This window comes from Numenius arquata, chromosome 22 (genome assembly GCF_964106895.1).
Source record: "Numenius arquata chromosome 22, bNumArq3.hap1.1, whole genome shotgun sequence".
Lineage (NCBI taxonomy): Eukaryota > Metazoa > Chordata > Aves > Charadriiformes > Scolopacidae > Numenius > Numenius arquata.
In genome coordinates, this window is record NC_133597.1 from 314,939 (window position 1) to 342,430 (window position 27,492).

The 27,492-nt window shown below is 57.4% G+C and overlaps 2 protein-coding genes across 2 annotated transcripts; one reads left to right on the forward strand and one right to left on the reverse strand.

Moving 5' to 3' along the window:
* The first annotated feature begins 1,150 nt into the window (after window positions 1-1,150).
* CLDN25 (claudin 25) lies at window positions 1,151-1,828 on the forward strand. The gene has a single exon (XM_074162492.1). The coding sequence runs from the start codon at window positions 1,151-1,153 to the stop codon at window positions 1,826-1,828; it is 678 nt and encodes a 225-aa protein (XP_074018593.1).
* Window positions 1,829-4,236: 2,408 nt separating this feature from the next.
* On the reverse strand, window positions 4,237-26,982 carry USP28 (ubiquitin specific peptidase 28). Its single transcript, XM_074162387.1, has 26 exons — window positions 26,939-26,982; window positions 23,487-23,564; window positions 22,610-22,742; window positions 21,611-21,710; window positions 21,331-21,493; window positions 20,403-20,489; window positions 19,463-19,600; window positions 18,973-19,046; window positions 18,378-18,454; window positions 17,941-18,080; window positions 15,863-15,990; window positions 15,607-15,702; window positions 14,808-14,978; window positions 13,975-14,177; window positions 13,676-13,746; window positions 13,081-13,309; window positions 11,524-11,721; window positions 10,886-11,025; window positions 10,554-10,712; window positions 9,768-9,863; window positions 8,939-9,117; window positions 8,782-8,860; window positions 8,543-8,622; window positions 7,480-7,603; window positions 6,804-7,002; window positions 4,237-5,334 (listed from the first exon to the last, which is right to left on the reverse strand). Exons 1-26 carry the CDS (start codon window positions 26,972-26,974, stop codon window positions 5,159-5,161), a joined length of 3,354 nt encoding a protein of 1,117 aa, XP_074018488.1. The 5' UTR covers window positions 26,975-26,982; the 3' UTR covers window positions 4,237-5,158.
* Between the last annotated feature and the right edge of the window lie 510 nt (window positions 26,983-27,492).

Here is a 27,492-nt window from a genome sequence, read left to right on the forward strand (position 1 = left end):
GGGATGGATGGATGGATGGATGGATGGAAGGAGGGATGAAGGATGAAAGAAGGGGGATGAAGGAGGCTGGGGCACTCGGTGGCAGCCGATCTGCCCCCGCGCCAGAAGGCAGCTCGTTAATCTGCCTCAATGCCAGGCACAATTACCTCGGGCTGATTTAATCACGAGGAGCGGGTGCCCTTCCGGGGGCGGGGGCAGGAGGGGCTTCCCAGTGGATTCCCCCGGGGATGACGCTTCCCGGTGGGGAGTGGGAAAGGGCCCCCCGCTCCCTCACCCTGCTCCCGCCTGAGCATCCTCTACCCCCCGTCCCCCTCCTCTGGGTCCCACCTCTGGGTCCACCCAGCGTGGAGCGGGGCCGGACCCCCGGTGCCAGGAGGGGTCAGTGATTTCCCGGGTCCCCCTGTCGATGAGGAAGGCGGCAGATGAAGGAGAGATTAGTCGCTAATCCCCCCGGGAAGATGAATCTCAAGCTGGACCCCGTGGAGGGGACGCTGGGGAGGGTGACCCCACGGAGGGGATGCTGAGGAGGGGACCCCATGGAGGGGATGTGGGGGCAGGCGCAGGGACAAAGCTGGGATGTTCCTGCGGCAGGGCCCATCCTTCCCCCCGTCTTCGTCTTCTCCAGGAGGAGGAGAATGGCTGCTCCCGGGCAGGAGCTTTCCTGCGTTGAGCACCAAGAACCATGTCCCCGGCGAGACGCCAGTGGGGGACGGGGCGGTGGGTGCCCCAAGGACCCAAGGGACACCCCCATCCCGCGTCCCCATCCCCAACGCCCCCTCGCCCGTTGATGTAACAACTGAAGGGGGTCATTAAGCCTCAGGCCCTGCCGAGAAGAGCCTGATGCCGTCTCTCCGCATCCCACCCGGGGTCCCCTCCACGCCGGCTCTGGCCCTGCCAAGGCTCCGGCGGTGCCGGGAGGATTGAAATGCCTGGGCTGAGCCCAGCCGCGGTGGGGGGGACGCCCCCGGCTGCTCCTGCCCGGCTTTTCGGGTGGAAAAACCAACACGGGCTGGGGCGGGCGGTGGCCACACCCCGGCGCGGGAGGAAGAGGCTCCGATCCGCAGCCCCGGGCGCAGACGTGGCCGGCGGAGGGTGGACGCCACGTCCATGAGCGCAGGGGGCCCAGCGGGGCCCGGGGGGCGACCCTAGGATGGCCGGGGGGTGGCAGGTGGCAGCACAGGCCGGGGGGATGCTGCTAGCCCTGCTGGGCTGGGTCTGCTCCTGCGTCACCACCGTCGTGCCCCTCTGGAAGAGCCTGAACCTGGAGCTGAACGAGCTGGAGGTGTGGAGCATGGGGCTGTGGCAGGTCTGCGTGGGGCAGGAGGAGGGGGTGCTGGAGTGCCGCCCCCACGGCTCCTTCCTGGCACTGCCCCCCGACCTGCGTGTCTCCCGCCTGCTGATGTGCCTCTCCAACGCGCTGGGGCTGCTGGGCTGCCTGCTGGCCGCCCCGGGACTGCCGGTGTGGACCCCCTGCCGCCACCCCCCCGCTGCCAAGCGCCGGCTGCTGCTGGCTGGGGGGGCAGCCCTGGGGGTGGCGGCGGTGGCCACCCTGGCACCAGTCTCCTGGGTGGCCTACAACACCGTCCTCGACTTCTGGGATGACAGCGTCCCCGACATCGTACCCCGCTGGGAGTTCGGGGAGGCCACCTTCCTGGGCTGGTTTGCTGGAGCCTTCCTCGCCGCCGGTGGGCTCCTCCTCGCCTGCAGCGCCCGCCCTGCAGGGACCCCCCCACCGATGCCGGCCCCTGCCTGTCCGCAGCACCCCGAGGCCCGGGTGCCCACCAGGGGCCACCACCCACACGCCAAAAACGCAGACCTGGTCATCTGAGAGACTGGGGGGCCCAGCCCCACCGCTAGGACGGCACCCGCGGCTTCTCCAGGATGGTTCACCGGTTCCCAGGGCAGCCCCGCGGATCTTCCTCCTCCCTCCGTGTTTCGGCTCCGCTCCGCCTGCTCCCGGCACGGCGGGAGGGCGTTGAGGCGGCGGTGGCACAGCGCTGGGCTCTGTGGGTGGCGTTGGTGGCACTCACCGATGGCGCTGCCCCGGCGTCCCCCCGCGGGTTCCCCCGCCGCCGAGTCCACTGCCGTTCCCAGCTCCTTCCTCAGCTCCTTCCTCGCGTGTCCCTGTCGCTCCCACGCGCCCCCAATAAACGGTGACGGCGCCGGCAGCCTCTGTCCGTGCTGGGAGCAGGGAGTGGCACCGAGGGGATGGGGGGTGGGAGCCGTCGGGGCCTCGGTCTGTGCAGAAAAGATTTGGGGGGAAAAGACAAGAGAGGAAGGTGGAAAAGGGGGGAGAGGGAGAAGGGGAGCCCGGCGGTGCCCAGGACCCGCAAAGGTGGGGTGGCAGCAGCCGCGTCCCCTGCCCTGACCTCCCTCAGCTCCTGGTGAAGAGGATGGAGCCCACAGACCTTCGGGGAAGAAGCTCCTCGAGCACACCCTCCACCCACGCCTGGGGGCAGGAGCTTTGAGGGTCCCCTTCACTGTCTCTTCCACGCTCTCCCGACGCAGCTGTGAGAACCCCCCGGCAGCGGGACCGTGGGGCTGGATGAACACCCCCGAGTCCCGACCGGAGCCGGCCCCGGGAAGCAGCAGGTTCACGGAGGGTTTAATCCTTGCGGGCTCCCAGACGCCGCGCGTGACCGGCCCTGAGGAAGCCCCTGGCCGACTCCGGCATTCCTGGGGGAGGCAAAGTCCGCCCTCCTCCCGAGACCCTTTGGAAACCTGCCCTTTGCTCGGCAGAAGGGGCAGGGGGGACCGGAGATTCCCTGGGGATTCCTGATGGCGGGGCTCGGGGGGAGGCGGGTGCTGGGTCCCCCCTGAGGGAGAGGGAGGGGGTAAAACAGAGGTCAGGATGGGGGTGCCCTCGGCCACGCTCTCCAAAGCCCCTCCAGAGCTGGGACCAGCCCAGAAGCAAAGAGAGTCCATTCTGACTCTGAGCCCACACCCGCACCCCGGGAAAGGGGGGGACGAGGCACCCGGCGAAGGTTTCCAGCCCTGGGACAACCCCTCCCTCCCAGTCCCATGCAACGCCCCCCCCGGCACCGACTCATGCCCGGGAGAAGCCTTTGCTCTTTATTTTTCAGAGCAGCCCCTGGGCATTTCCCTTCCTGGCAGCGACACAAAGAGCAGGCAAAACCTGACACTCGGGGCAACCGGATTCTCCTAATCCAGGGTTCCCTCCCCAAACCACATCCTCCTCATAGGGACACAAGGGCGGGGACAAACCCACCTGGAAATGCCAAGTTCTCCATGGGCCGGGAACGGTGATGCCGGCTACGGGTCTGGGGCCTCTGCTCCAAAGTGGGACCTTTGGGGGACCTTTGGGGGGTCCTCCTGCCGCCCCTGTCACAAAAATGGGGGGAAAAGCAGAAAAAGCAGCATCCCTGGCCCTGCAGCATCCCCTTACTTGCAGGAGGAGCCTCCACGGGGAACAGCTTCAGCTTCCTCCTGAAACCCCTGGGAGAAAGGAGGAATCTCCTGGGGGAGGCTTTTGGAGCCGCACACCCCCGGAACGGAGGGACCCGGCAGCAACTCCCACCCCGAGACACTGTGCGAATTCCCTAAAATAAGGGATTTCACACTTGGAACGAGTCCTGGGAACATCGGCCTCGCGCTGGGGCTGGCCCCCACCGGAGGGTCCCCTCTTCCTGTGAAATCTGTATCTGGCCCCAGCGATGTTGGGGGCGGGAAACGCTGCCCCGACACCATACAGGTCACGGGAGCAGCTCGAGACGTAATTAAACGTTTCAATTCCCCAACTAATAAAGGAAAGAGATTTTGGCTGCGGGAAGAGAGTGATTTTCCCTCCGCTTTACTAACTTAACATGGATGTTTCCCCTCTGCCGCGGGTTTGGGGACTCCTGAACCCCCCTGGGTGAGCGCGGAGCGGCTTCCCCCTGGGAAAGGCTCCGGGACAGAGTCCTCACCCCAAAAACCTCGACTCCAGAGATCCCTCCCCCAGCATCGATCCCCAACAGGAAGGGTTCCTCGGGCCCATCCTCTCCCTGCTGCCCTGCTGCGCTCGGAGCCCTCGTTTTCCTGCTAAAGAGGTGGAATTCCCACCTGGCAGCGCCCAGCCGGGCTGAGGACCCTGCTCTGTCCCTCGCGCGGCATCCCCGACCTGCAGGAATTCTCCCAATGTTACACTTTTGCCTTTTCTCCCACCTTTTCTTGGTGTCGGAGCCGGGAGGAAGCTGGAGGCGCCGGAGGGAAACAAACACAGGGTGGGAGGGTTTTCATTCTAACGTAGAACAGAGGCTTTTATTGCACTTTAGAGACATCTTCTCAGTCCCAACGGACAGGACCCCCCCGCGCCCCTACAACATTGGGTTTAGAACAACGGCCGCAGCTCCAGCACCCGCACGGGCCGAGGGGACCCCAACGGGACCCCAAGGGGGCACAGGTTTTACACAAAGTCAATTCAAAAAAACCAACCCAAACCCAAACCACCAGCCACTGATAAAGAGCTGATTCTGGGCCTGGCAGGCGCCAGCAGCACCGACGAGGCACAGGGAGCCCCTGGGAGGGGGGAGTTTGGCTCCAGACCCCCAAATGGAACGTCCTTCGGGGTGATGTCCCTGAACAGGCTGCGCCGTCCCCCCAGGATTGACCTGTGCCTTTCTCCAAGGAAGACTCCTGTGTGTTTTCTTTCACCAGTTAAAACACAGAAGGCAAACACTCGCCTGAGCCCCCCGAACATGCAGCCCCCCGCCTCCTACCGAGCCTGACCCCACTCCCAGTGCTCCCAGTGCCCCCTCCAGCTGCCGCAGGGCAGGACCTGGGCACAGAGGAGGATGTAAAGGCCAGAGGAGCCGGAGGAGCCGGCTCTCACTCTGCTGCTGGTGCAGACCTGGGATCTGTCTCTAAAAAGCTGCCAAAACACCCAAACCCGCCGGGGCGGCCCCGGGGACCCCGCAGTGGCTGGTGCTGCCAGGGACCCGGTCCCACCAGAGCTGTGGGCTGGGTTCTCCCCGTCACCGCTCTGCCTTTCCTCCCAGAAGTGCAATCCCGCTTTTCATCCCTTCCTATTTACAAAGAACACGGCTCTGAACGCGAGTCACCCCTCCCTGGCCAGCGCTGCCCGCCGGGGGGGGGGCTGGGGGTACTGGGGGGACACTGGGGGGATGCCAGGCCCCACGGCACAGAGCCTGTCCCTGCTCTATTTCACGGTGACGGCCGAGGCCCCGTGGATGGACTCCATGACGGCTGCGAAGCGGCTGCAGAGGTCGTAGGGGGAGTTGGGGCGGATCTTGGGGGGCTCCTTGAGGACGACCACCTCAGTGGAGCAGTCGAGGAGCCGGGGCAGCAGCTCGCCCAGCTTCATCTGCAGCTTGGCTGTGGGGGGAGAGGGGGACAGTCAGTGCCACCGCAGGTGGCAGAGGCCCCAGGAGCTGTGAGACCTTTCAGAGAATCACCTTCCAGAGCTGAAAACTGCCCCTCTCCCGCCGGCAGGGTCCCACGTGGGTCCCGCTTGGACCTGGAGCCCTGCCACCCACCCAGGGCTGGGGACAGGGGAGTCCCGCTGCCACCCGCCCACCCTGGGGACAGTGCCACGTCCCACCAGGACATGGCCACCTCCTCGTACAAGGCACTGGACCGTTGGCAGGTCAGAAGGAGCCACGTGTCCTCAAGGTGACACTCAAATATTGACTTTGCTTTTGAAGGAGACAGAGCACCTTTGTCACCTGAGAGAACCATAGAATTGTCCAGGCTGGAAGTGCCCTTTCAGATCCAGTCCAAACATCAACCCAGCACTGACAAAACCACCAAAGCCATGTCCCTCAGCACCACTTTTCAGTCCCTCCAGGGATGGCAACTCCACCACTGCCCTACCAAGGCCTGACGGCCCTTTTGGGGAAGACACATTTCCCAATATCCATCCTAACCCTCCCCTGGCACAACTGGAGGCTGTTTCCTCCTGTCCTGTCTGACCTTACAGCCTGGAAGAGCTCAGAGCTCGGCAGGCAAAGGCTGTCCCCAGGAGGGGACAACATCAACGCAGACCTGGGATGGGGCAGAGCAGCAGAAAGGGGTGACACAAGGCAGCTCCCAGGGTCCGGGGGGCACACTCTGCCTCCTTCTGTTCCTTTAATACCTTCCGTGTCAGCAAATGCCATCACTGTGACCCCAGAATGGGAAACTTAAATTTATTCATAAATTTACCCAACTTCCATCCCTTACAACAGTATTTTGAGAATAAGCCTCTATGCTTTTGCCTCATTTTCCTGTACAACTTCTCCCTCTACTAACGACAGCGCCCCATAACGACTCCCCAGCCCCTCACACACAGACCACGGGGGCCGAAACCAATTCCTCTTCACAGAAACGACCCAGAAGGGTTGTGGGAGCCCCACTCCTGGCTCCAGAGGGAAACAGAACAACAGCCACTGAACCGAAATTCAGCCCTAAAAGGACAAACCTCTCTGCAAAACGCCAAGACCCCCTGAACCTGCTCCCCCTTCCAACCTGTTCCCTCTCCTGAAGAGCAGCTCAGCCTGCTGTCTATGGGGAACCCTCCATTGGTGGGACAAACCACCAGCGGACACCTCCAGGTAACGCTGCCCCATCCCTTAGACAGCAGCTTTTCCCGTTCCCGGGCGGAGGAACCCTCCCTCAGCAGCTTCAGTGCAGAAGATGATGAAATTCTTCTCTATTTCATTGGGTGACCCAAATACATTTCTCCTCTCCCACCAGAAACGCCTCAACGTGCCCTGGCACAAACGGCAGGAATTAAAGAAGAGTTTTAGGGGCTCCTTTAACCCCTCCCTGCCCAGCCCCACACCCCGCCCAGCCGCCGTCCCTACCGTCCATGTCCTCCCGGCCCAGGTAGGAGCACCAGCGGCTCCTGGTGGCCTCCAGCGCGTCCAGGTCCTCCCTGGAGACCTCGAAGCTGCTCATGAGGTGCATGCAGGGGATGACCAGCTCGTTGAGGATGCCCATGCCCTCCGCCACCCCACCTTCCTCCCGGCTGACGAAGAGTGATGCTGCCACCTCGTTCAGCTTCTGGGGGGGAGGCAGCGGCAGGGAGGGTCACAGGCTGGGAAATACACACACTCACACACACACGTCTAATTAACTATAGCTGTTATCTCTAATTCTGGTTTTAAGATGCCAAGATCCAGCGCTGCCTTTGCCCAGCCCCCTCAAACAGCACATTCTTTTAGGGAATTATTATTCCCTGTGTTCCCCTGCCCCTGCTGGTGCTTGGCGAGGGGCAGGAGCTGTGCAATGAGCCCCAGAGAGACCGTCGCAGTGGCCGCGGCAACCACCCAGCGTCAACTGAGAACAAATCCCATTTTTATGCTGTTTGCCCCCCCCCCCCCCCCCCCGTGGAAAAGGACACCATCTTTGGCTCAGAGAGAGAAAGCCCTTAATATCAGAAATAAACATTGGGAGGGGGGAGGAAGGGAAGGGACAGAAAATGACCCAAGCAGCAAGTGGGACCTGTCTGCGCCCCCCCCCCCGGGCCCCGGCACCCACCAGGAGGCAGTTCCTGCGGTACAGGGCGATGAGGGGCTCGCTGACGCCGCGGCGCGGCCCCTTGCGCAGGAGCCGGGTGTTGCTCTGGTAGGCGTGAAGAAGGTAGGTGAGGGCCTCCCGGTACCTGCGAGAGGGGCAGCTCAGAGACACTTGCCACGTGGCCCAAATGGTAGCCAACAACAAGTCCAACAGCAAAACCCACCTCCTCGCCACGGCAGAACTGAACAGGCGCCCTACGGCGAGCACTTAACGTTCCTTTTCACCCCAAGTGCAAAAAGTTTCTAGTTTATAAACCCCCAGTGGGAGAAGAGAGCAGGGATTGGGACTGGGGCATCCAGGGAAGCTCCAATGCCTCTGGCCCAGCCTCTCCTCCGTCTGCACTTGGTGGTTCATTGCCCCCAAGCCCAATCCTGGCTCCATCCAGGGACTAGATGACCTTTGGAGGTCCCTTCCGGCCTGGACCAATCTATGAATCTATCTATGAATCTATAATTTGGAAGCCAGGTTATTTTCCGGGCTGGGAAAATCACTTTCCAAACTACAAACCCTTCACAAAATGGCACTGTCCTTCACACCACTGTTAATGCAATATACACTTTCTAAACCAGTAATGACCAAAAAAAAGGCCCCCTTGCAATTGTTAAGAGCCTGGAGCCCTCCAAGCGTGTGCTCACACAAAGCACAGTGTCCAATTCGAGGCAGTTTAACGTTAATACAGGAGTCCAGAGGGAAAAAAGAAGTGATGGCAACTGCTCCTGCAAAGCCACCTCTGGACGTGAGGATACAAAGCTCTGCTTCAGGGAGGGAAAAATGAGGGGAAACACTCGGAAACCATCAGGCAGCCACAGCCAGTCCCTCAGTATAACGTTTAAATCCTTAACCAAGGCTGACTGGCGGTCCCAGAAGGGGCTGGTGGCCAGCGAAAAGCGAGCCCCCTGGCCTCAGGTCCAAGCCTGAACACAAACTGCCCGTCACGGGGCAGGAAGAAGAGGTTCTGCCAAAGTGGCCTCCACTTCTCAGCCGCAGCCGCTCCCGCGCCAGCAGCGAATGGGGAGGCACTCACTTGGCGTTCTGGTAGAGCTCCAGCCCCGTCAGCAGGTACACCGAGACCTTGCGGAACAGGCTGTAGTCCTCGTGCCAGCGCTGCAGGGAGCAGAGAGCAGGGCGTCAGCATCACCCCCAGCCCGTGGGTCTGACACCCACTCCCAAGCCTGTGGGGCTGTACCCTCTGCAGGGTTTGCACCGCCTAACTGACAAACAAGCCACCGCAGCTGCCATGGGAAGGGCTCTCTGGCCCCTCACCTTGTACTCCTCCATGTCCACATCATCGGGGCCGATTTCTTTCAGCTTGGCTCGCGCCACCTTCATGATGCTGATTGACCTGCCCCGTGGGAACAGAGAGACTCAGAACCATGGCCTCCAGCTGGGAAAAGCCCCTCCTGGAGCCCCCGGCACCAACCTCTCGTCATAGCTGAGGTTTCTGTCGGCGAACTGCTCTAGCAGGGTGCGCTCCACCACCTGCTGGGGAGCGTTGTTCTGCAGCAGGTAGATGAGGACGTGCTGCAGGCGGGCATCGTTGCGAGGACTGGGGGTCTCCTTGGCCAGCAGGTAGAGCCGGGAGTACTCCTCGTGGAACGCCTGCGAGGGGACACAGCGGTGACCCCCCTGCCCCAGGAATGCCACGCACCCAGCCTGAAGCTGTCCTGGCACCACCAGATTCCCATGGGAGATGCCTGTCCCTGGTGACGTCCCATGAAGCAGGGAAGCCTGGAAAATCTCCCACCCACCTCCACGTTCAGCAGCGCTCGCTCTGCCCAGTCCCTCCCTCCGAGGCTTCTCGAGGACATGTTTCACGAGGGAGGCCCCGTGAGCATGTTCAGCACCAAACCAAACATTTCACGAGCGCTGGCTTATTTTCCGATGATGCACCGAGGCCCCAGAGATGAGATTCTCAAAGGCATGCAGAGAAAATCTACGTTTCATTACCCAGATGGAGAGAAGTGCCAATACTCAAAGAATAAGCCGAAAAAATAGTGAAAAGTAAAAAAAGAGGTTGCTGTTTCTGCTGCGAGGAGGGAGCTCTTTCTTACAAACTCTGAAACTTGTTTAGAACCAAAGATGTCACAACAGAAGAGCAGCAACAAAAAAGTGGACGGAAAGGCCTTTAACCAGGAGAAAAACTGCACCAATCGTTCCCCTCCCACTCCCGCCAGGTCAATGCCGCATGGATTCCCCATGCCCCGAGAACAGACACCCCTACTCTGGGAATTAGCCAGCAAAGGAGATACCTTAACGAGCCCTGCCTCAGACCCATCGCGATCAAAGGTCTGCCGGGCTTTTGCAATGGCCAGGATGACGCCTTGCATGGCCGGGCTCAGCATCACCTTCCAGGAGGGCAGGAGAAGACAGCCCACCGAGGGAGATGGCCAGGGAGAGGGAGAGAAGAGAAGGCAGGGTGAGAAGAGGGACACACAGACGGGAGAGAGGAGGCGTAAAGGAAATAGTGTGGATATGTGGCGGGACAAGCTGTGGCACACTCCATCCAGCACATGCACCTCACATGCACGGGGTTAGCACCGAAAGGTCCAAAGGGTGGTCACTCTGAGCCTTGAACTCGCCAATTCAGCGGGTGAGAAGGCAAAGCCACATCCCCTCTGCGGCCCAGGCAACAGAAACAAGAGCATTTACTACACGTGTGAGTGGGGTTAGAGTGAGATCCCCCAAAGCATCTCACACTATTCATGCTAACGGCTGCCAGAGAGACACCACGCTCAGTGTGAGGGGAGCGAAGACGCCTGTCGATAAATTAACACCACCAGGATGAATTCTGGTACAGCCGTGCCACAAAGAAGGCTTAAAGGAACAACGTGCGGATTTAATGACCCAGCGCTTCCGTAGAGCTGCTCTTCTGAAGGCAGTCAGAAGAGAAGTGACTGGATTTCTCCATTTCCACAGCAGGGAAATGCACTTTTACATGGCACCAATTCCCTGCTGGACTGTGGCACCTGACGTGCAGGAAGCTCAGTGCCAGGTTAGTGCTGGGCAGTAATTAACCCCTGCGCCGGTATCGCTACCTCCTCATTATACCCATCTGCGTCGGACCTAACGGGGATCTTCCCCACGCTGGGGATCTCCACCTCCGAGAGCCGTGAGCGAGCCAGGGCAGCGGGCTCTGTCTCCGGGGTGTCCCGGGGTGGCTCAGCCTCAACCTTCGCCGGCTCTGCCTCCTCGGGCTGTGGCCAAGCAGAGAAAGAGGAAACAGAGTGAGAAAAACCACAGGAAAACACAGACAGCAGAAGGGACAGAGCTACACCAGGCAGAGAGGCATGGAAATGGGAAAAGCAGAGGTCTGCTGAGAGGAATGACGCAGAGAGGAGAGGGGTTTGTGTCCCGGGCTGAGCCCCACCTCGCAGAGTGCCGCCTCCACGCCGTTCCTCTCATAGGCTTCGGCCGTGTTGGCAATGGCCTGGGCTGTCTGCTCCTGTGCCATCCTGGCGTGCTCCGAGGAGAGGCAGCGTGGGCTCTGCTGGCAGGCCGAGGGCTGGTCTGGGGACAGAGGGGGCGTTAGTGAGAAAACGGTGACATTTCCTCTCCTCTCTTGCTCTAGAACATTCCGTGGCTGCTCCATGCAGGGTTCACCCGCTGCTGCACCCACCCCAGGGCGAGGGCTTGTCACCCTCAGCCTGTGTGTGTCCCTTTCCCATGGGGGTGGCACACGCCATCAGGGATGGCCAAGGGATGCTTCCCTGCTCCAGAGAACAGACCTTGAATGTTTTCTACTCCATAGTTATATAAAAAAAAAACCCAAAAAGGCCTGGAAGTGAAATGAGATTAGCCCATTGTGATTAAATGAGTGGAAAGCAGCATTTCTGGTGAGGAGCCGGGAAGGATGGCCATGGAAAACCAGCAGAAGAGCCTCTCACGTGCCAGGAGAGCCCTGCCAGCTGCAGCCACAGCTTCTCCCAGCAATGCCTCAGGGCTCCGGCAGAGCCGTGTCTCTGACCCTCTGGCTGTCACAGTTTGGGAGGTCAGACGCGGCATCACCTGGTCCTGACTCAGAAGAGAGCTCCTGCGACTCGGAGGCAGGCGAGGGCTCCATCTGGGGCATCTTGCAGGACTGCTCCTCCTCCCACTCCTCTGCCTCCTGCTCCAGGCGCCAGTTGTCCTCCTGCAGGTAGTGCCTCAGCTCCGGGGACAGGGCCTCCAGCTCCCCCTGGGCCTCCGCCGCCCCCTCCTCCTCGCCTGCAAGAGATGGGGATGGAGTCAGGGAGCATGCCGAGCAGGACAGCACCGTCAGACACCATACAGATATCGTGGAAAAGCCCAGGCAAATTGCCTGAGGGATAAATGGGGAAAAAAACAGCTTTCTACTGGCTTGGTAATTTAAGGTGGTTCCTAAGCAAAAGTGCAAAAAGAAAGACAAATCTAGAGTTATCCCAAACAAACCCCAGTTTTGTTCTGCCACTGGATGGCATCTGTGAGAGAGAAATTCCAGAAACGGAGCCTGTCTGTGGAGGAGGTGAGAAACACAGCCCTGTTCCCGGGCTACCCCAGCAGAGAACGGTATTTGCTGCGCCAAGAGCCGAGAAACGCAGAGTCAGCCCCAGACACCGTATCCACAGCACAGGGTGCAAGGGAGGGAGCCGCAGGGATTCCACGGGTGTCCTGCCCGTATTTCTCAGCGCTTTTTAGACGTGCTTCAATATCCAGCTGTAAAATAGCACAGACCCCCAGCAGCACCAGCCCTAGACAGGGCTTAACATTTACTGAAAGCAAACGGCAGTTCTCCACACCAGATATTTCTTATGCACCCCTTGTGAAAGGAGAGCCTCTTTAAAAAACAACAAAAACTGCATTAAATGGGGGAAAAAATGATGGGTTCCTTTCAGAAATGAAACTGTCATAGAAAGACGGACAAAGACCAACCCTCAGATCCTCACCAGCCAAATTCAGCCCTGAACATAACGACGGCTCTCCATTGTTCCTTGCTATTTATTACAGCAGAATGAACCACGTGTGAAATGATGAGGTTCTTCTACAGCTGCTGCCATGGAGAGTGCCACGTGCAGGATAATTTCTGCCCAGGACTATTTATACATTGGCTCCGCAAACGGCCTGAGCCGCTTCTACCAGCGACTCATGCGCAGGAAAGGCTGTGAGAAACCAGAGCTGCATTTGGGGTCGACACAAGGGTATCCCTGAAAACCAAGGTGCTGAGAGAGAAATCGCGATAAAACCGGGAGAAATAAAGTGGGTGTCCCACGCCCTCGGGAAGGAACCTGTAAACTCTGCATGGAGCCGAAGGGCAAGCCCTCAGCAAGAGAGGGGTGTTGGAAGGGACAAAGGGGCAGCTGTAGCATTTACACCGGGGAAAAACACCCTGTTCTGCTCCTCTTCTCACCAGAACAGCTCTTTCACCAGTTTTCAGCCCTACTGGGGATTGAGAAATGAATCCATCATTTCCCTTCTGTCTGGGATGAAGTCCTCTGCATCGTCAGAGGAGAACTGAGCCAAAGTGCAGCCCGGGAATGTAATGCCCACGAGGGCAGGAGGGACAGGACGGCACAGAGGTCTCAGAAGCGGCAGCTGGGGCCACGGTACCTGGGAGGGAGCAGGACACCGAGTCGCTGATGTACATCAGGCAGTAGGCGCTGGCGTTCCTCAGGCCGCCGAAGGAATCCCTCTCCAGCTCCTCCCAGGATGACTCCGTCACCGAGATGTCGTTGTACTTGAGCCAGCTCTTCCGAGGCTGGTGGTAAACAAAGGCCCAGTAGTGCCCGGCGTTGGCCTGCCCCTCGTGCACCAGGACGGCGTGCAGGCGGTAGGGAACCTGCGGGTTGACACCCACACCGCGCGGACAGGAGTTTAGTCAATTAACTCTTCTGAGCCCTGTACAGACACACTCACAGATGTAGCCCGGGACAAGACTCTGGACTCACGTGGGGAGCTTCCTACTAAGTGAGAACTGACTTTCAGGGGAAAAGCAACAAGATATTCATAAAGAATCCTTTCTCTGCTTCATCATAATGTTGGGATATTTTTTACATACAATAAAGTATGTAAAGTCTTGGAACTGGATGATCTTTAAGGTCCCTTCCAAGCCAAACCACTCTATGATTCTACAAAAATGGACAACTTCAGCAGCTACTAACACAGGAGAATATCAGCATTTACCCACCGAGGCGGCGTCTCTCACCTGCTGGAGGAGGGGGTCGCAGTACATGTGCTCCATGGAGAGCTGGACTCTGGCAATGGACTCCTTCAGATCTGCACCCGTGAGAGAAATACAGATACAATAACGAGGATTCCCCAGGCTCTGCCGCCCCTCGCCCTTCAGAGCATGAAGCCGTGCAGTAACCACCCAATACACTCAGCATGGGGCTGAGCTGCACCAGAGCAGCGGCAGGTCAGGGTGTGACAGTTGGGGACACACCAGGAGGGTTGGGGGGGACTCGGGCTCAACAAGAAACCCACAGCGGGGACACTGGGGCCAACCTTGCACGTCCTGCTCGATCTCTGCCCTCCAGCGCTGCAGACAGCCCCGCACGAGGCGCAGCTCCTCCTCGGACACCAGGCGAGGAGCGGGACGCTCCGGCGTCTGTGGGGGCTGGGAGGATGCGCTCCATCCCTGCTGCTGAGAGGGACCGGCCGGGGGCAACGCTCCCTCCTCGGGCCCAGCGTCCGGCCTCTCCAGGACACTGTGGAGCAGAATCCAAGAGATGGACAGGCTTTTCAATCTTTCTTTCTTTTGGAAAAGAATATGAAATAAACCAAAGAGAAGCTGCTCCAGTGCCAGAGCGGGATTTCCCTTCCGGGAGAGTACAAAATGTACAGAGAACAATTAAACTGAGACGTGCCTCTACCTTAACAGAGCAAATTAAAATATTGGACAAATAAAAGCTGAAATTCTCACAGAACCCTGTAAAGACAGAGCCACAAGGAGCAAGTGTCAAAATTCCTTCCCTTACTACTAAGAAACTCAAGTATTTACTCAGCTTAATTTAGAGTGCAAACCACGCCATGCCAGCCAGGCTTGTAATAATCCACTGCCGCAGTAATTTACTGGGTGATGAAGCCAAAAAAGGAGTAGCCTCACCAAAAAGAGCACACAATTGAACTCAGAGCTGATGGTCGGACAAGGAATATGGTGATGTGTTTGGAAAAGGAGAAGGAAAGGGGCAGATGCACAAACAGAGCCCAATTACAAGCGGACTGACTCCTCACATGGGCATCTGCTCGGCACAGCATTGCCGTCAGGGTGCAGACCCCAGCGTTTAGCTGGAAGCAGAGCATTCTCCTGAGAATGGTTTGTGTTTCTGCTCACTGACCCGTCTGGCCCGTCTGGAGGAGGGGGCTCGGCGTGGGGCTGTGGGAGCACTGTCCCAGGGCCCGGCGCAGGAGGGATGGCGACGGACGGCTTCGTGGTGATGAACTCCAGCACGTAGCGCAGCATCTCGGGCAGCGGGAAGCGTGCCGGCCCCGAGCCGAACTTCAGGTACCTGCAGAAATGGGCAAGGTTGTGCTCGGGGGGAGAAACACAACCGTTTGGGACTCCTGGGCGGGGATGGAGCCGGGCTCAGCACGGAAGGAAGGGAGGAAGGGAGGAAGGGAGGAAGGGAAAACCCAGGGGATGCAAAGGGACATGCTGATGGCGCACCCCGAGAGCCCCGAGGCCACGAGAACTCAACCGCACTCCGGTCACAGCAACAACCCTGGAGACACCAAACTCCATCCCAGCCAGGGAAAACCAGTGGGAAACCAAACCTTCTGGCTGTGCACACCTTAGATGTCCGCCATCAACCTCCTGCCCTCCCCAGTAAACAACCCAAATGCCAGACTGGAGGGGACATCCAATGTAAAAAAGAACAGTTTCTTTTTAATGTATTACTGGGCTTCCTCATGCAAAATGCCAACGCAGCCCATGGTGACAATGGTAATAATTAATGAGTTTACTCCTGCCAGGGAATCAGTATCGTCCAGAAGCCGTCACACCCAGGAGCTGGGTTTTGGAAGCCCATTTCCTTGCCACACACAAACCCAGCTCTGTCTCTCCCACTGGGAAGCTCCTGGAGACGGACGGTTTGCAGCTCCCGCGGGGCATACAGATAGAGCTCGTTGGCCACTGACCTTTCCAGCTTCTGCTGCAGAACCACCATCTCCTCCTTTAGTCTCTTCATCTCCTCCCTCTTCCTCTGAACGAGCTCCTTCCTGCAGTAGAGGTACCTGGACAGAGAAACCCAGAGTGTCCCCCGGAGACGTGTTACTTCTCGCATCCCCAGTCTGTCCTCAGTATTTCAGAACCCTTCCCAGCTCACCCACACGACCTTCTTAATTTAATTACAGTGAAGCAGTGGCTGTGGACTTGCCATAGAGGAGAACTCACCTGTCCATGTAGATCATCTGGGGGAACTCCAGCCGGGTGTGGATTTTCTCAGGCTGCCCCAGGGACTGGTTGAACTCGAAGCGGGAGAGCTCAAAGGTGAGGACTGGTGGGAGTTTGGTGAACCAGTGCTGGGACGGAACCAGAAACGCCCCCGGAGGGACTTGCTTTAAGGTGGCTGCTCAACAGCACATTTCCCACCGATCCCAAATGATTTGAGACTGATCCTAAATGTCTGTCTGTAAACACTGATTTAGTCTGTATTTTCTTTAGGAAGTCACTAGTCAGAAAGCCAGATTTTACGAGATTAAAGTTTCCGCTTCCCTTATACATTTTTACCCTGAAAAAGCCTCATCGCAGCTCTCAGAAAGCACCTTTTTCTTGCCTGGCACACCCAGAGAGCCCTTTTCCAGCACGGACACAGGCAGCAATGAAGGACAGGACAGAAGTCCTCGAGCGGTGCCCGGTTCCTCACCCTCCCTCGCTCCATTCACAAACTGCTCCATTCGGGAGACTCCGAGAAGGAACCCACCCTCTGTGCGTTTCACACACAGTTTCCAGGAGCCGAAAGAAAAACCCTGGCTTGGATTTACACCCCCTTTCTCTCCCCGGGATTTCAAATGGCTCCAGCACCCTCTGCCTGAGGATTCCACCCCCCCTCAGCCAACACTCCCTGCGGACCAGCAGGCTCCTTTTCCTCTGCAGGAGCCATTCAGGTGTCCCTGCCACGATAAACCTGCCCCGTGCCAGACTGAAACAGCATGTAAATCTAAAATATTTATATCTACAATATTTCCAGTGAAGGTGAATTTCTTTTTTTTTTTTCATTATTTTTGTAAAATCTTTGGAAGGAAACGGGCAGGTAGCGGGACGCTTTGAGAAGCAGCCCCATCTCCGGAACAAGAGAAGACGAATGCAGAGCAGGAAGGATTCATACTCCTATTATCTAGGAGAAATGCAAGTTCTCATTAACCCGCTGCTGCTCTGCACCTCGGCCACTCTCCAGGCTCTCGAAAGAGAAAATCCATGTTATTCCCTATGGCCCCTATTCCCTCCAGCCACCACCTCCTGGGAAGTGAAATCCAGAGGCAGATTTCTTAGAAATCCCGCCGGAGCCTTTTCCTTCTGTCCGTACGGACACGGAAAGATTCAAACATCTCCACCACCAGTCCAGTATCCCTTATTTTTTGGAAGAGAATGTGGAGGAACTGAAACGCTTGGATTGGGAAGAACCTGCCCAATGAGTTCCCTATGATCCATAGTCTCTGCCGACACCAGCGTCACCTGCAGCGGCTGGAAACGCACCAGGAACGCCAGCAATAAGCCTTTGAGTCCAGAGCAGACAGGGCCCTCTGCTCTGCCAGTTTGACCCCCAGCAGCACATTTTCCGGACATTCTCACGGAGCTGAAGTACCTTTCCCTGCCCCCTCTACACCAGATACATTCCTAAGTGTTATTTCACAGCCTGTCTCTCAGCTGCACACACACACCATAGGATGCTGAACACAATGGGACACCTTCACTTTCTCCTGTGCTGCAACTAAGCATTTACGATTGGTTTGTGATTCATGAGATCTAAACAAAAAAAAATAATCAAAAATAAAAAATAAATCAGCACGGTGAGAAGAATGGAAATGAGGAGAAAGGAAAACACAGAGTGTAAGAGGGAGAGAGACAAATCGCAAATGTCATACCAGAGAGTTAAGCACTGTACTGATACCCTCCGAAAATAGGGAGGCAGAGGTTCTCCCCTGCTCAGGGACCGGTCGGCTTCAACAGAAAGAGAGAGACTTGATCACACGTGCGTCAGAAGCAGACGTCGGTCTTTTCAATTTAAAGGCAGCTCCTCGAGCTGGTTATTCAGGACAGCACATCTTTACAAACAAGCGAAGACTCGGCGTCTCGCCACGTCATACACATTTATGTGAGATTCCGGAAAGTATCATGTATTTAATTCTTAGAGAACATTTACAATTGCCATTTAAAGTTACCAGAATACACTGAGACACCCCCTCACTATGTGTGTTGCATTTTTTTGGCAGCAGGCAACCAAAAACTCAATGAAAACCAGTAAAACTCACCTCCTGTCCGTAGGTGACCGCCTGCGCCCCATCCATCTCCCCCTCCACCATGGCTCCCTCCAGGCACTCGCTCAGGTTCCGGTAACCGTTGACCTGAAGCGGGTACTGACCAAAGGTTTCCAGCTTGGAAAAGGTCTTGCCTGGATGGTGGAGACGATACAAAAGCCATGAGCTCACTGGAGAGAAGAGGCGTTTGCTGTCAGCACCGGTTCAGAGGCGTTACTGGCTGTAATGGACCTGTGTGTCGCTGTGTGCATGTCTGCCAGGGAGCGCTGGTGAGGATTTAATGCTTTCACAAGACACACTTTATAAAGGTTACCGATTATTTGCAAGTTTAAAAAACTGGGCAATTTCATCAGGAACGTGCACAAGAGCCCGTGCCATCGTGGCGATAAACCCAAACACTCCAGGAGTGACTCTGCCAAAGCCTCACTCACCCTCATGGACGCCCTCCGTCAGGAAGGTCCCATAGAAGAGCTGTACCATCGGGTTCTCAGATTTGTCCCCAGGGCTTCTGAAAGGAAGGAAAGGAAAGCACACACTCATTCACAGCTGTAGCTGCAGAAAAACCCCGGTCAGAACCTAAGCCTTTGCCTGGGAATTGTCTACAGCCAAAAGTGAGGTTTTCTATCCAAGCGGGGGAGGGAGCCTCTCATCTGTTTTCACACTCAAAAGCATTTTAGAACACTCACAGGAAAGGAAAAAAAAAAAAAAAAGAAGTTAAGGCACTACCTTTTGAAAAGCAGTTCCAAATGCCCCGATCTTTGCTCTGCAGCAGTGCTCTGAGTTCCCCTAAAACGCCTATTTACTCTCCAGGTCATGGGCACTGAACAGTCCTGCGCTTACGTGCAGGAAATGCAGATACAACACCTCAAAGGTGTATTTTGAGCTTAAGGAGCATCCTCAGTAAAACAGTAACTCCTCCCTCTCATTTACTCAACACTTTCACGTAGAGGCCTCTCATTTATTAAGGCATTTAAACCCGTTTCTCCCCAGTGTGAGGTCCCACTCCCGAGATGAACAGCCACTCACTTGACGTTCACGGCCAGCTGGAAGGCATCCTCCAGCCAGTCCAGCAGCTTGTGTGTGAACTCACTCACGTCTTGCTAGAAGAAAGGGACAAGGGGAGGTCAGAGCTCGCCCCAAGCAGCATTTTTACCCTCTGCTGGATCCCGAAGCTCCAGGAACAACCCAACTGGTGCCGCCGCACCCGCCAAGAGGAGCAGGAAACCCAAGGGCTGGGCTGATTTAGAGCGATAACAACACCCTGCTCGTCTCAAATACAGAGCAGAGGAAATCGCTGCCATTGCGACCCAACCACTCAGCTGGCGCGGGCAGAGCCCTGCTGCGCTGCCGGTTAATTAGTGAGCACATACATCCCACCTAAACGAGCCCAGGCCAGCTGCTTGGCGGCTGCCAACCGCGGGAAGAGGCTCTGGAGGGAACAGCAGGAGGGAGTGGGACAGGATTGCTGGCTGGAGGCTGCTCTGAAGGAAGCCAAGGGCTTTGTGAGGGGTTTTACCTGCTGCTCCTCGGCAGATCGGAAGGCGTCCCGCAGCAACTCCAGCGCCGCAGATGGGTCTACGAACTTTCGGCGCGTCCCCAGCATCAGGGCGAACAGACACTGCAGCTCCTGCATGAAGGCGATGTTTCTTTTTCCCTGCAGGGCAAAGAGAAGAAACGCCAAACCCCTCCTGCAATTCAACAAAGCGGCATCTTGACCCAAAGCACAACAGCAGACCCCGTGCAGGGCCCTGAGGAGGGGACATCAGAAGGGACAAAAGCAGACACATGGGCAGTGCCGTTTCTGGGGATCAATCTGGTCTCCCCATGGATGCAAGGGAGAAAAAATATAGCCGAAACAAAATCTTTAGGGAAAAGAGCGCCAGAAGTAAGAGCTGCTAAAGCAGAAGGCAAAAGCCGGTGAATTTATGAGTTTATTCTGCACTTGAGCTTTGCCAGAGTAGCGAGAGGACACGTGAAAGCACGTAAAGCAGAGTCTCTTAAGTGGCGGTGGCCATAAGCTGGAATGATGCCTGGAATGATGCCACCAATGCCTTTTTCTTTAGATATTTTCTAATTCCCCTCTGCTGACTGCTCTCAGAGGGTGGTGGGGCTCCCGGACCTTCAGACTGGCTCAAACACCAGCTCTGCCACGGTGCGTGTGACCAAACGAATGGTCTGGAGCCACCAAAGAACTTTTATGGGACAAATGTCCCCCTGCCCCACAGTCAGAAGCTCTAGAGAAAAGCTTTATGAGAAGCACCCAATCTTTTCCTACAGCGATTCTGTCTTTGAAAAATATTTCCCAAATTCATCTTTAACGCAGCCTGACAACTGGGAAGACCTTACCACAGGCACAAGGCTCTCAGGTGGCTCCAAACTAAATCTGCTTGGAGGAAGAGCCCAAGAGTTTCCCAGGAGAGAGGGAAAGGGGAGAGCGTTACCCGATGGGAACTTACGGTGCGGCTGCGGCAGCTCTCCAGCACGTGCTGTGGCAGGGAGTATCCAAGGACCAGCCTCCGAAATTCCGGCAACTGAAACAGCGACTGGGAGGGAAGGAGAGGGAAGAGCAGTGGGTGTTTGCGAGGGCTCGATGCCCCGCTGCCACTCTTCTACTCGACAGCTTTTGTTTAACTCCTTATCCTTTGCTGGCCCTTGTGCCACTGAACACAGGCTTACGGAGGGACCGGTGGAGGTGCTGGGCCAGCACATTGGTACCACCACCACCAAAACCTCCTCCCACCATTTCCAGGCTAAAAACCCCCATTTTAGGCAAGTGTTCTATTCTGCATCAGCAAGCTCAGAAAAAGCACCCAGGGAAAAGTCACAGTGGGAAAGGAGCCCGTCTGAAGGTTTCTTACTCCCTCTCCCAGCTGGAGACACCTGATGAACGTCCCTTGGCTGGTGTGAAATGGGTAAGAAGAGACAAATCTGCTCAGCTCCGCTTATTGTCATCTCTCCTTGTTTAGGTGATGGCTAATAATACCCGCTGCCCAGCTGCTTACTCACTCAGTGTGCTCCATCCACTGGAACACGATACACCGGGCATTACGGAGCCAACAATAACTGCAGCAACATTAAATTATCGGCTCCCTTTGCCGGTGGAGCTGCTGTCGCTCCCTCAGCGCTGGGACGTCGCTGCACCAGATGAGATGTGTCGGTGTCTATTTTTACACAAAGTCCATTTAACCACTCTTTGTCCCTTCCTGTGCTTGCCCAGAATAAATCCCAATCACACCAAATAAAACCAGGAGCCTCCTTTGGGCAGGGTCTCATTCACCCCCTGCACCTGGGGCCCACGTGGCAGAGCCGCTGCGTGTTTAGTTCTACCGGACAAAGGTTGTGCCTCCGGGAGCAGCAACCCCAGCAGCTCCCTCATCGCCTCACCTGGATGACGGCGCTGAACCAACACGTGTTGCCGATGTTCTTCATCCCCACGGGCCAGTCGCCCACCCGCCTCCAGTCGCTCCCCTTGGGCTTCTCTCCCCAGACCTCGCAGCGCTTCCTCTTGGGGCGATTCTTGTTCTCGGGGGAATGTGCTTCCAGCGGCCTGTGATGAGAGACGCGCCTGGGCCGTGAAACACCAGCTCCCCACGAGGGTTTACGGCTCTTTTGCCGTTATCAGCTTAATAATCCACTTATGATACCGATTTGAGGATCCACTGACCTTTCCGCAGCCTCTCTTTCCGCAGCTGGAGTTTTGGGCGATTCCTGGGCTCCGAAGGCATCTCCGGCACGGAGCTCGTCCCTGTGGCTGGGGGTGCAGGCTAGAAGCGGAGGCAGCACTCTCGTCAGTTTTCCCCCAGGAGCAGGCAAACTTCTCTTTGAAAGGAACTTCTGGAAATTGTTACACTTCGCAAACAGGATTTTTGGATTTATAAGAACCTGATTTTCCAGCTCAAGTTTTAAATACAAATCCCTTGGCTTGCACTGTGCCAGGGAACCCAAAAAAGCCATTGAGTGAGGACAGAACAGACCCCGCAGCCCTGAACTGGCAGGGTTTCTTCACAGCAAATGCAGAGCCCAAGGGAATGCTCCAAACCTCTGCAAATAATCAAGGGGAACATCAGGGGCTGCTGGTATTTGTCTTGACATCAGTGTTAAGAACTGATGCTGTTTTGAGAAATAAAGGATTTCAGTAAAACCAGCACAATCACAGACTGGCCTGCCTTCGCCCGGCTTTGAGCCATCCCATGCTCAGGGCTGGATGGAGGGAGAGGAGGAGAGAGAGAGGAAAAGCAGCTGTTCTGGAGGAGGCAGAAGCTTCAGGCAGTGGCACAAGGGCAGCCCCACTGCTCCGGCCGATGCTTCCGAGCTCCCAGCTTGGACTTTTGCCTTTATCACCATCCGGTGACAATGTCACTTGGGAACGCTCCAGTTAATGGACATGTCTTTAGCCAAAATGTTTAAAGAAACTATTCTCAGCTCCCTCAGACTGCAATGACATTTTTTACACCTAAGCGTACCAAACTGAGGTTCTGCTTCAGGAGCTTCCTGGGGTTTCCATCTTATTGAAGAGCAAGCATTTAAACTGACGACAGCTTTGTAACTGATGTCTCCTCTACAAACACTACTAAAGCACTACTAAGCCACTTTCCCGTGAAGGTTTCACTCCCCGAACTGCCCCGTGGTGAGCTCTGGCCGAAGCAGGAGCCGTGGGACTCACCAGGGGGGGGCTGTTTGCCCGCAGCGCTCCCTTCCCACGGGGCTGGCTCCGCCGCCGCCGCGTCTCCCGCCGGCCCCTCCGCGCGCTCCTCTGTCAGGAAGGTGACGGCCTCCATCAGGTCCCCATTGGCGGCCTGGCAGAAGGACAGCACGGGGCCAGCGTTAATTCATCTACATTTTCATGACATTTAATGCACTCGCAGCCATCAGCCCGGCTGTCCCCGGCCACAGCTGAGAGCGACCTGCTGGTGACAAGCAGGAGTAAGAAAGGAAAATAACGAAGGGTGGGGTGTCTCTGTCACTTTGGCGTTATTATGGGAACAATCCAGCCTCCATTAACTGATTTTGTTTCCTCCCCAAGAGATGGAGTGGTCGCAGGAGGCCTGAAGCGCAACAGGGAGGCACTTTGGCACTGGGAGAGACTCACAGGAACCAAACGCTCTGGGGATTTCAAGACGTTTGTCTTTTACCCAGCGAGGCCTCTCCTCAGACCATCCCCATGGGCTGAGCGCCTTTACACTTGGTCTGACCTTTTCTGGACATTACTTCTGGATGAAACATCTAAGAATTCCCTTAAATGAATCTCTTTGTGTATTTTCCCGCAGCGCCCTGTCTGCCTCCTGAAGGGAAACACAGGTAGGGGCAAAAACCCGGGGGAGGATTTACCCTCCGGCTCCCCCAGGAACGACCTTATCCCCCACTGCACACACTGTGTCGCTTCCACAGGCCACGCACGGGCTGTTTTAACGAGGACCAGCTCATTATCAGCCTGCAGAGCTTCCAGCGAACATCCAACCCGCGCATCGCCTTTCCGGAGATCCTGAACCCGCCTGGCCTTGGGGTGAAATTCCCACCCAATAACGACAACAGGCACAGACCTTGAGAGCTGCCTGAAGGAAAGCCAAATCCTGGATCCCCGTGATCTCCTTCAGCTGGTTTAACAGCATCTGGCAGTCCTGGGAACAGAGAGAGCTGAGGTGAGGAAGCAAGTGGGGCCGACATGGAGCCATTTCCCCGAGCCTTGCCGAGGGCTCACCGTGGGTTTGCTTCTTTCTTCCCTTTTTATGGCCAGACTGACATGAAATCCCGCTTCACTGACAGCAGCATCAGCTCGAACATCACACTCGAGTTTTTTTTCCCTAAATTCACAGAGTAAGGCCCAGCCCGTTGTCTCTCGGGGAGGACGTTCCCAGGCCCGCGGGAAAGGCGATCCCTGCCGCAGGATGCTCCACACCTGGGGGGGCAGGGGCACCCCGTCCCCCGATGGCCATGGCATGTGTGGCGGGACATATAAGGAGGCGGCAGCTCCCCGGGCATGGGCCACCGGCTATTTCGGGCCCGGCCGCACATGCCATTTGTGCGTGTCATTTCTCCCTGACAATGAGGTGTCAGGATAAGGGCCTGGGGGGCGGCTGTCGCCTCTGCTGTCCCCACACACCGGCAGCTCCAGCTTTGGCAAGATCCTCACTCCAAGCCATGGTCAACAACCTACTCTTTGACTGCTTCTACCACTTAAAAAATCGATTGCAGAAGTTTTCTCTACCAGACCACTGACCTCTGCGGCCTCAGCTCGCCACAGGAGCCGGCTCCGTGCTGACCAAGCCATGGGCAACTCCAGACAAGCAGCCACCATACACATAAATTCGAGCTTCTACTTACTCTCATCACAGGGAAAAAAATTAAGGTGCTTTTGTGCCACTGCAGCACAAGTTCCACCCAGAGAGGAGGAACTCAACGGCGTTCCTGAGCCATCCAGCTGCGCTGCTGGTGGATGCTACTCCCTGCAGAGACAGCACGCACCCGGATCCACAGCGAAAACCAAAAAAATCCTACATTATTTTCTAGTGGGAACTCCCCTGACAAGTTATTCATGATGGTCCCACCTAAAATACTGCTTTTCTCAACTTTTACAAGAAAAAGCGTGTGCGGGTGTGCACACCCCCCCCTCCCTGCCCGTCCCGCAGGCTCTTCCAGCCCTGGGAAAAGCCGGGAGGCATGGGCAGCCCCCGGCATGGGGAGGAATGGGGCCGCGGGGATGCAGGGGGGAGGCTGAGGATGGACAGATCTCACAAAGACAAACCTCTTCTCTCATGCTGCTAATTCTGCTGCTGGTGGCGCCGTGCCCATGGCTCACCCCTCCCAGCGCCGCTGGGCAGACTTTTCTGTTGGAGAAATAAACCACCCCACCACGCTCATAAATGGCACCACAATAATGAGCTCCGAGGCAGGACAGGGCAGGATTTTCAGGGTTTTTCTGCTTCACCCAAAGGAGGCCTCCCGAACCATAAAAACTAATTACTGATCTGCCGTTCCACGTCACCCCGTAATATCCTAACGATCTCCAGCGCGATATCCTGCCTTTGGGAAGAAAGGTGTGAATTGAGAGCAGAGAGCTAATCCCAGGCAACAAGTCTGGCAAGGCTTGTGGCCGACCACCAGCCCACAGGAACCAACAGGAACCACACTCCCTGCAACGACTGGTGAAGTTTTTGGGGAGGGCGCATGGGTTGTTGCTCTGACTCGTCTGGCTGACGGCTGTCTGCGGTTACGCACCGTGGGGCTCGAAAACGAGCTCCAGAGGCAGTAATTAACACCAGCGTGCCGCCGCTATTAATACACAGTGCACTTGAAAACACAAACCAGCCCAAAGTCCTACCTGCCGGAAAAATAACCACCCCAACCCAAATGCTGTTAGTATTAAATTACAGCAACAGGAGAGGCGCACAAAACCGAGAGGCTGAGGGGAAGGAGGGCACTGTGGATAAAAATGACAGGGTGGCCAGGGAGGGGGGAAAGGAAGAGGTTTTGCCATTTTCCTCGCTCCAACGCAACGCACCGTGCTCAGAAGCGGTTTGTTTTGATGAGAACCTGCTGGCAGGGATGGGGGGGGGGGGGGGCAAGGGGGCTCCAGAAATAACAGAGTGAGGAGGAGGAGAAGGAGGAAGGTGGCAGCACAGAAGGGGGAGTCAGAGCCATGGCTTCAGCCTCCGCACCTGGGCTGCCCTTTTTACTGCAGCAGGAAAATGGATATGAAGAGGGCTAAAAAGCCGGAGGCAGCAGCGGGAACAATGCCCACGTTCCCGACCCAGGCTTTTCCGAGCCCATCTCCATCGGGAGGTGAAGCAGCGGCCACTGAGCTCTTCCTCCATCAGCGCTGCACAGTCCTGACACTGACCCCATGTGAGCAGGGAACGGCCGCCACACAAGTGCAGCCTCTAAATGCACAATAAAAAGGCCGGTACCCCTAACACCGGCCTCTCAGGAGCATCCCTCATGTCCTGAGGGGGCAGAGGTGCTACAGAGACCCCTGTGTACATCAGGGAGACACTGGGCTGCAGCCCCCCGGGCACCGAGCATGGCAGAAGAGTGTCCCTGGGGCCTTTTAGAGAGGATTTATGCAGAGCCCAGTGATTTAAGAGCAACAGTTTTTGTTAAGGGGGTATCGGAGGGTGCTGGTTTAGGGAAAGGGAAAGGAGGATGTGAATTCCTAGAGGAAGACCTTGTGAGAAACCATCCTGAGTTATCACGGAGGATACCCTTCCCATGGAGGATCACAGAATTTAGGTGAGATGGGAAGGGATCTTAAAGATCATTGAGTCCCAACCCCCCTGCCCTGGGCAGGGACACCTCCCACCAGTCCAGGTTGCTCCAAGCCCCATCCAACCTGGCCTTGAACCCACCTCCATGGATGGAAGACACCTTCCACTAGACCCAGGTTGCTCCAAGCCTCATCCAACCTAGCCTTGAACCCACCTCCAGGGATAGGAGACACCTACCACCCATCCAGGTTGCTCCAAGCCCCCTCCAGCCTGGCCTTGAACCCACCTCCAGGGATGGGGCAGCCACAGCTTCTCTGGGCAACCTGGGCCAGGGTCCCACTCGCCTCACAGCAAAGAATTTCTTCCTAAATCTAATTTAAATCTCCCCTTTTTCAGCTTAAAACCCTTCCCCCTCGTCTTATGGCTCCCCTCCCTCATGAAGAGCACACACCCCCCCCCCCCAGCTTTCCTGGAGCCCCTTTAGGGACTGGAAGGGGCTCCAAGGTCTCCCCGGAGCCTTCTCTTCTCCAGGGTGAATCCCCCCAACTCTAGGAGGAGCCCTCTCCCTCAGCAGAGGCTGTTTTCAGTGAAACTGACCCAAAACCACGCTCCCTGCTGGGAAGGCCCCGGGCCCCCCTCCTCCGGGGCTGGGCCGCGGGCCTGGGGCGAGGCGGCCGCCTCGCCCCAGGCCCGCGGCCCAGCCCCGGAGGAGGGGGGCCCGGGGCCGGTGGGCCTTGCCCAGAGCAGCCCCCCCCGTCTCCCCACCGCCCCCTGTTGCCCCCCGGTCTCACCCCGCCGCCGCCCGGGGCCTGCAGCTCGGCCGTCATCCCGCCGCCGGGGGAGCGGGGCCGCCGCGGCCTCTGCGCATGCGCCAACGGCCCCGCACCGACCGCGCAGCGACGGGACGGCCCCCCCTCCTCCCCCCCGGTCCCATCCCGCTCCCGGCCCCCCCTCCCGATCCTGGTACCCCACCCCCCTCCAGTCCCGTGTGTCCCCCCCGGTCACGTCTCAGCCCCGGTCCCGTGTCCCCCCCCCGCCCCGGTCCCGGTCCCACCCCCCGGTCCCGTCCCAGCCCCGGTCCCAGTGCTCACCCCCCCCGGCTCTAGTCCTGTGTCCCCTCCCGGTCCCATGTTCCCCCCGCCCCGGTCCCCCCACGGTCCCGTGTCCCCTCGCGGTCCTGTGTCACCCCCCCTCCGCTCTCCCCCCGGTCCCATCCCGGTCCCGTCCCAGCCTCGGTCCCGGTTCTCGCCCCCCCCCGCTCTAGTCCCGTGTCCCATCTCGGTCCCGGTTCCTCCTCCCGGTCCCCACCTTCCCTCCCCTCCAGTCCCGTGTCCCCTCCCGGTTC

Coding starts and splice junctions, on each gene's coding strand:
- CLDN25 (XM_074162492.1), top strand. CDS start 1,151: ATGGCCGGGGGGTGGCAGGTGGCAGCACAGGCCGGGGGGATGCTGCTA.
- USP28 (XM_074162387.1), bottom strand. CDS start 26,974: ATGACGGCCGAGCTGCAGGCCCCGGGCGGCGGCGGG. Junction 19,601..20,402: donor AGAGCTGCCGCAGCCGCACC/GTAAGTTCCCAT, acceptor TTTGCCCTGCAG/GGAAAAAGAAACATCGCCTT. Junction 11,722..13,080: donor GGTGTCCTGCTCCCTCCCAG/GTACCGTGGCCC, acceptor CATCTCTTGCAG/GCGAGGAGGAGGGGGCGGCG.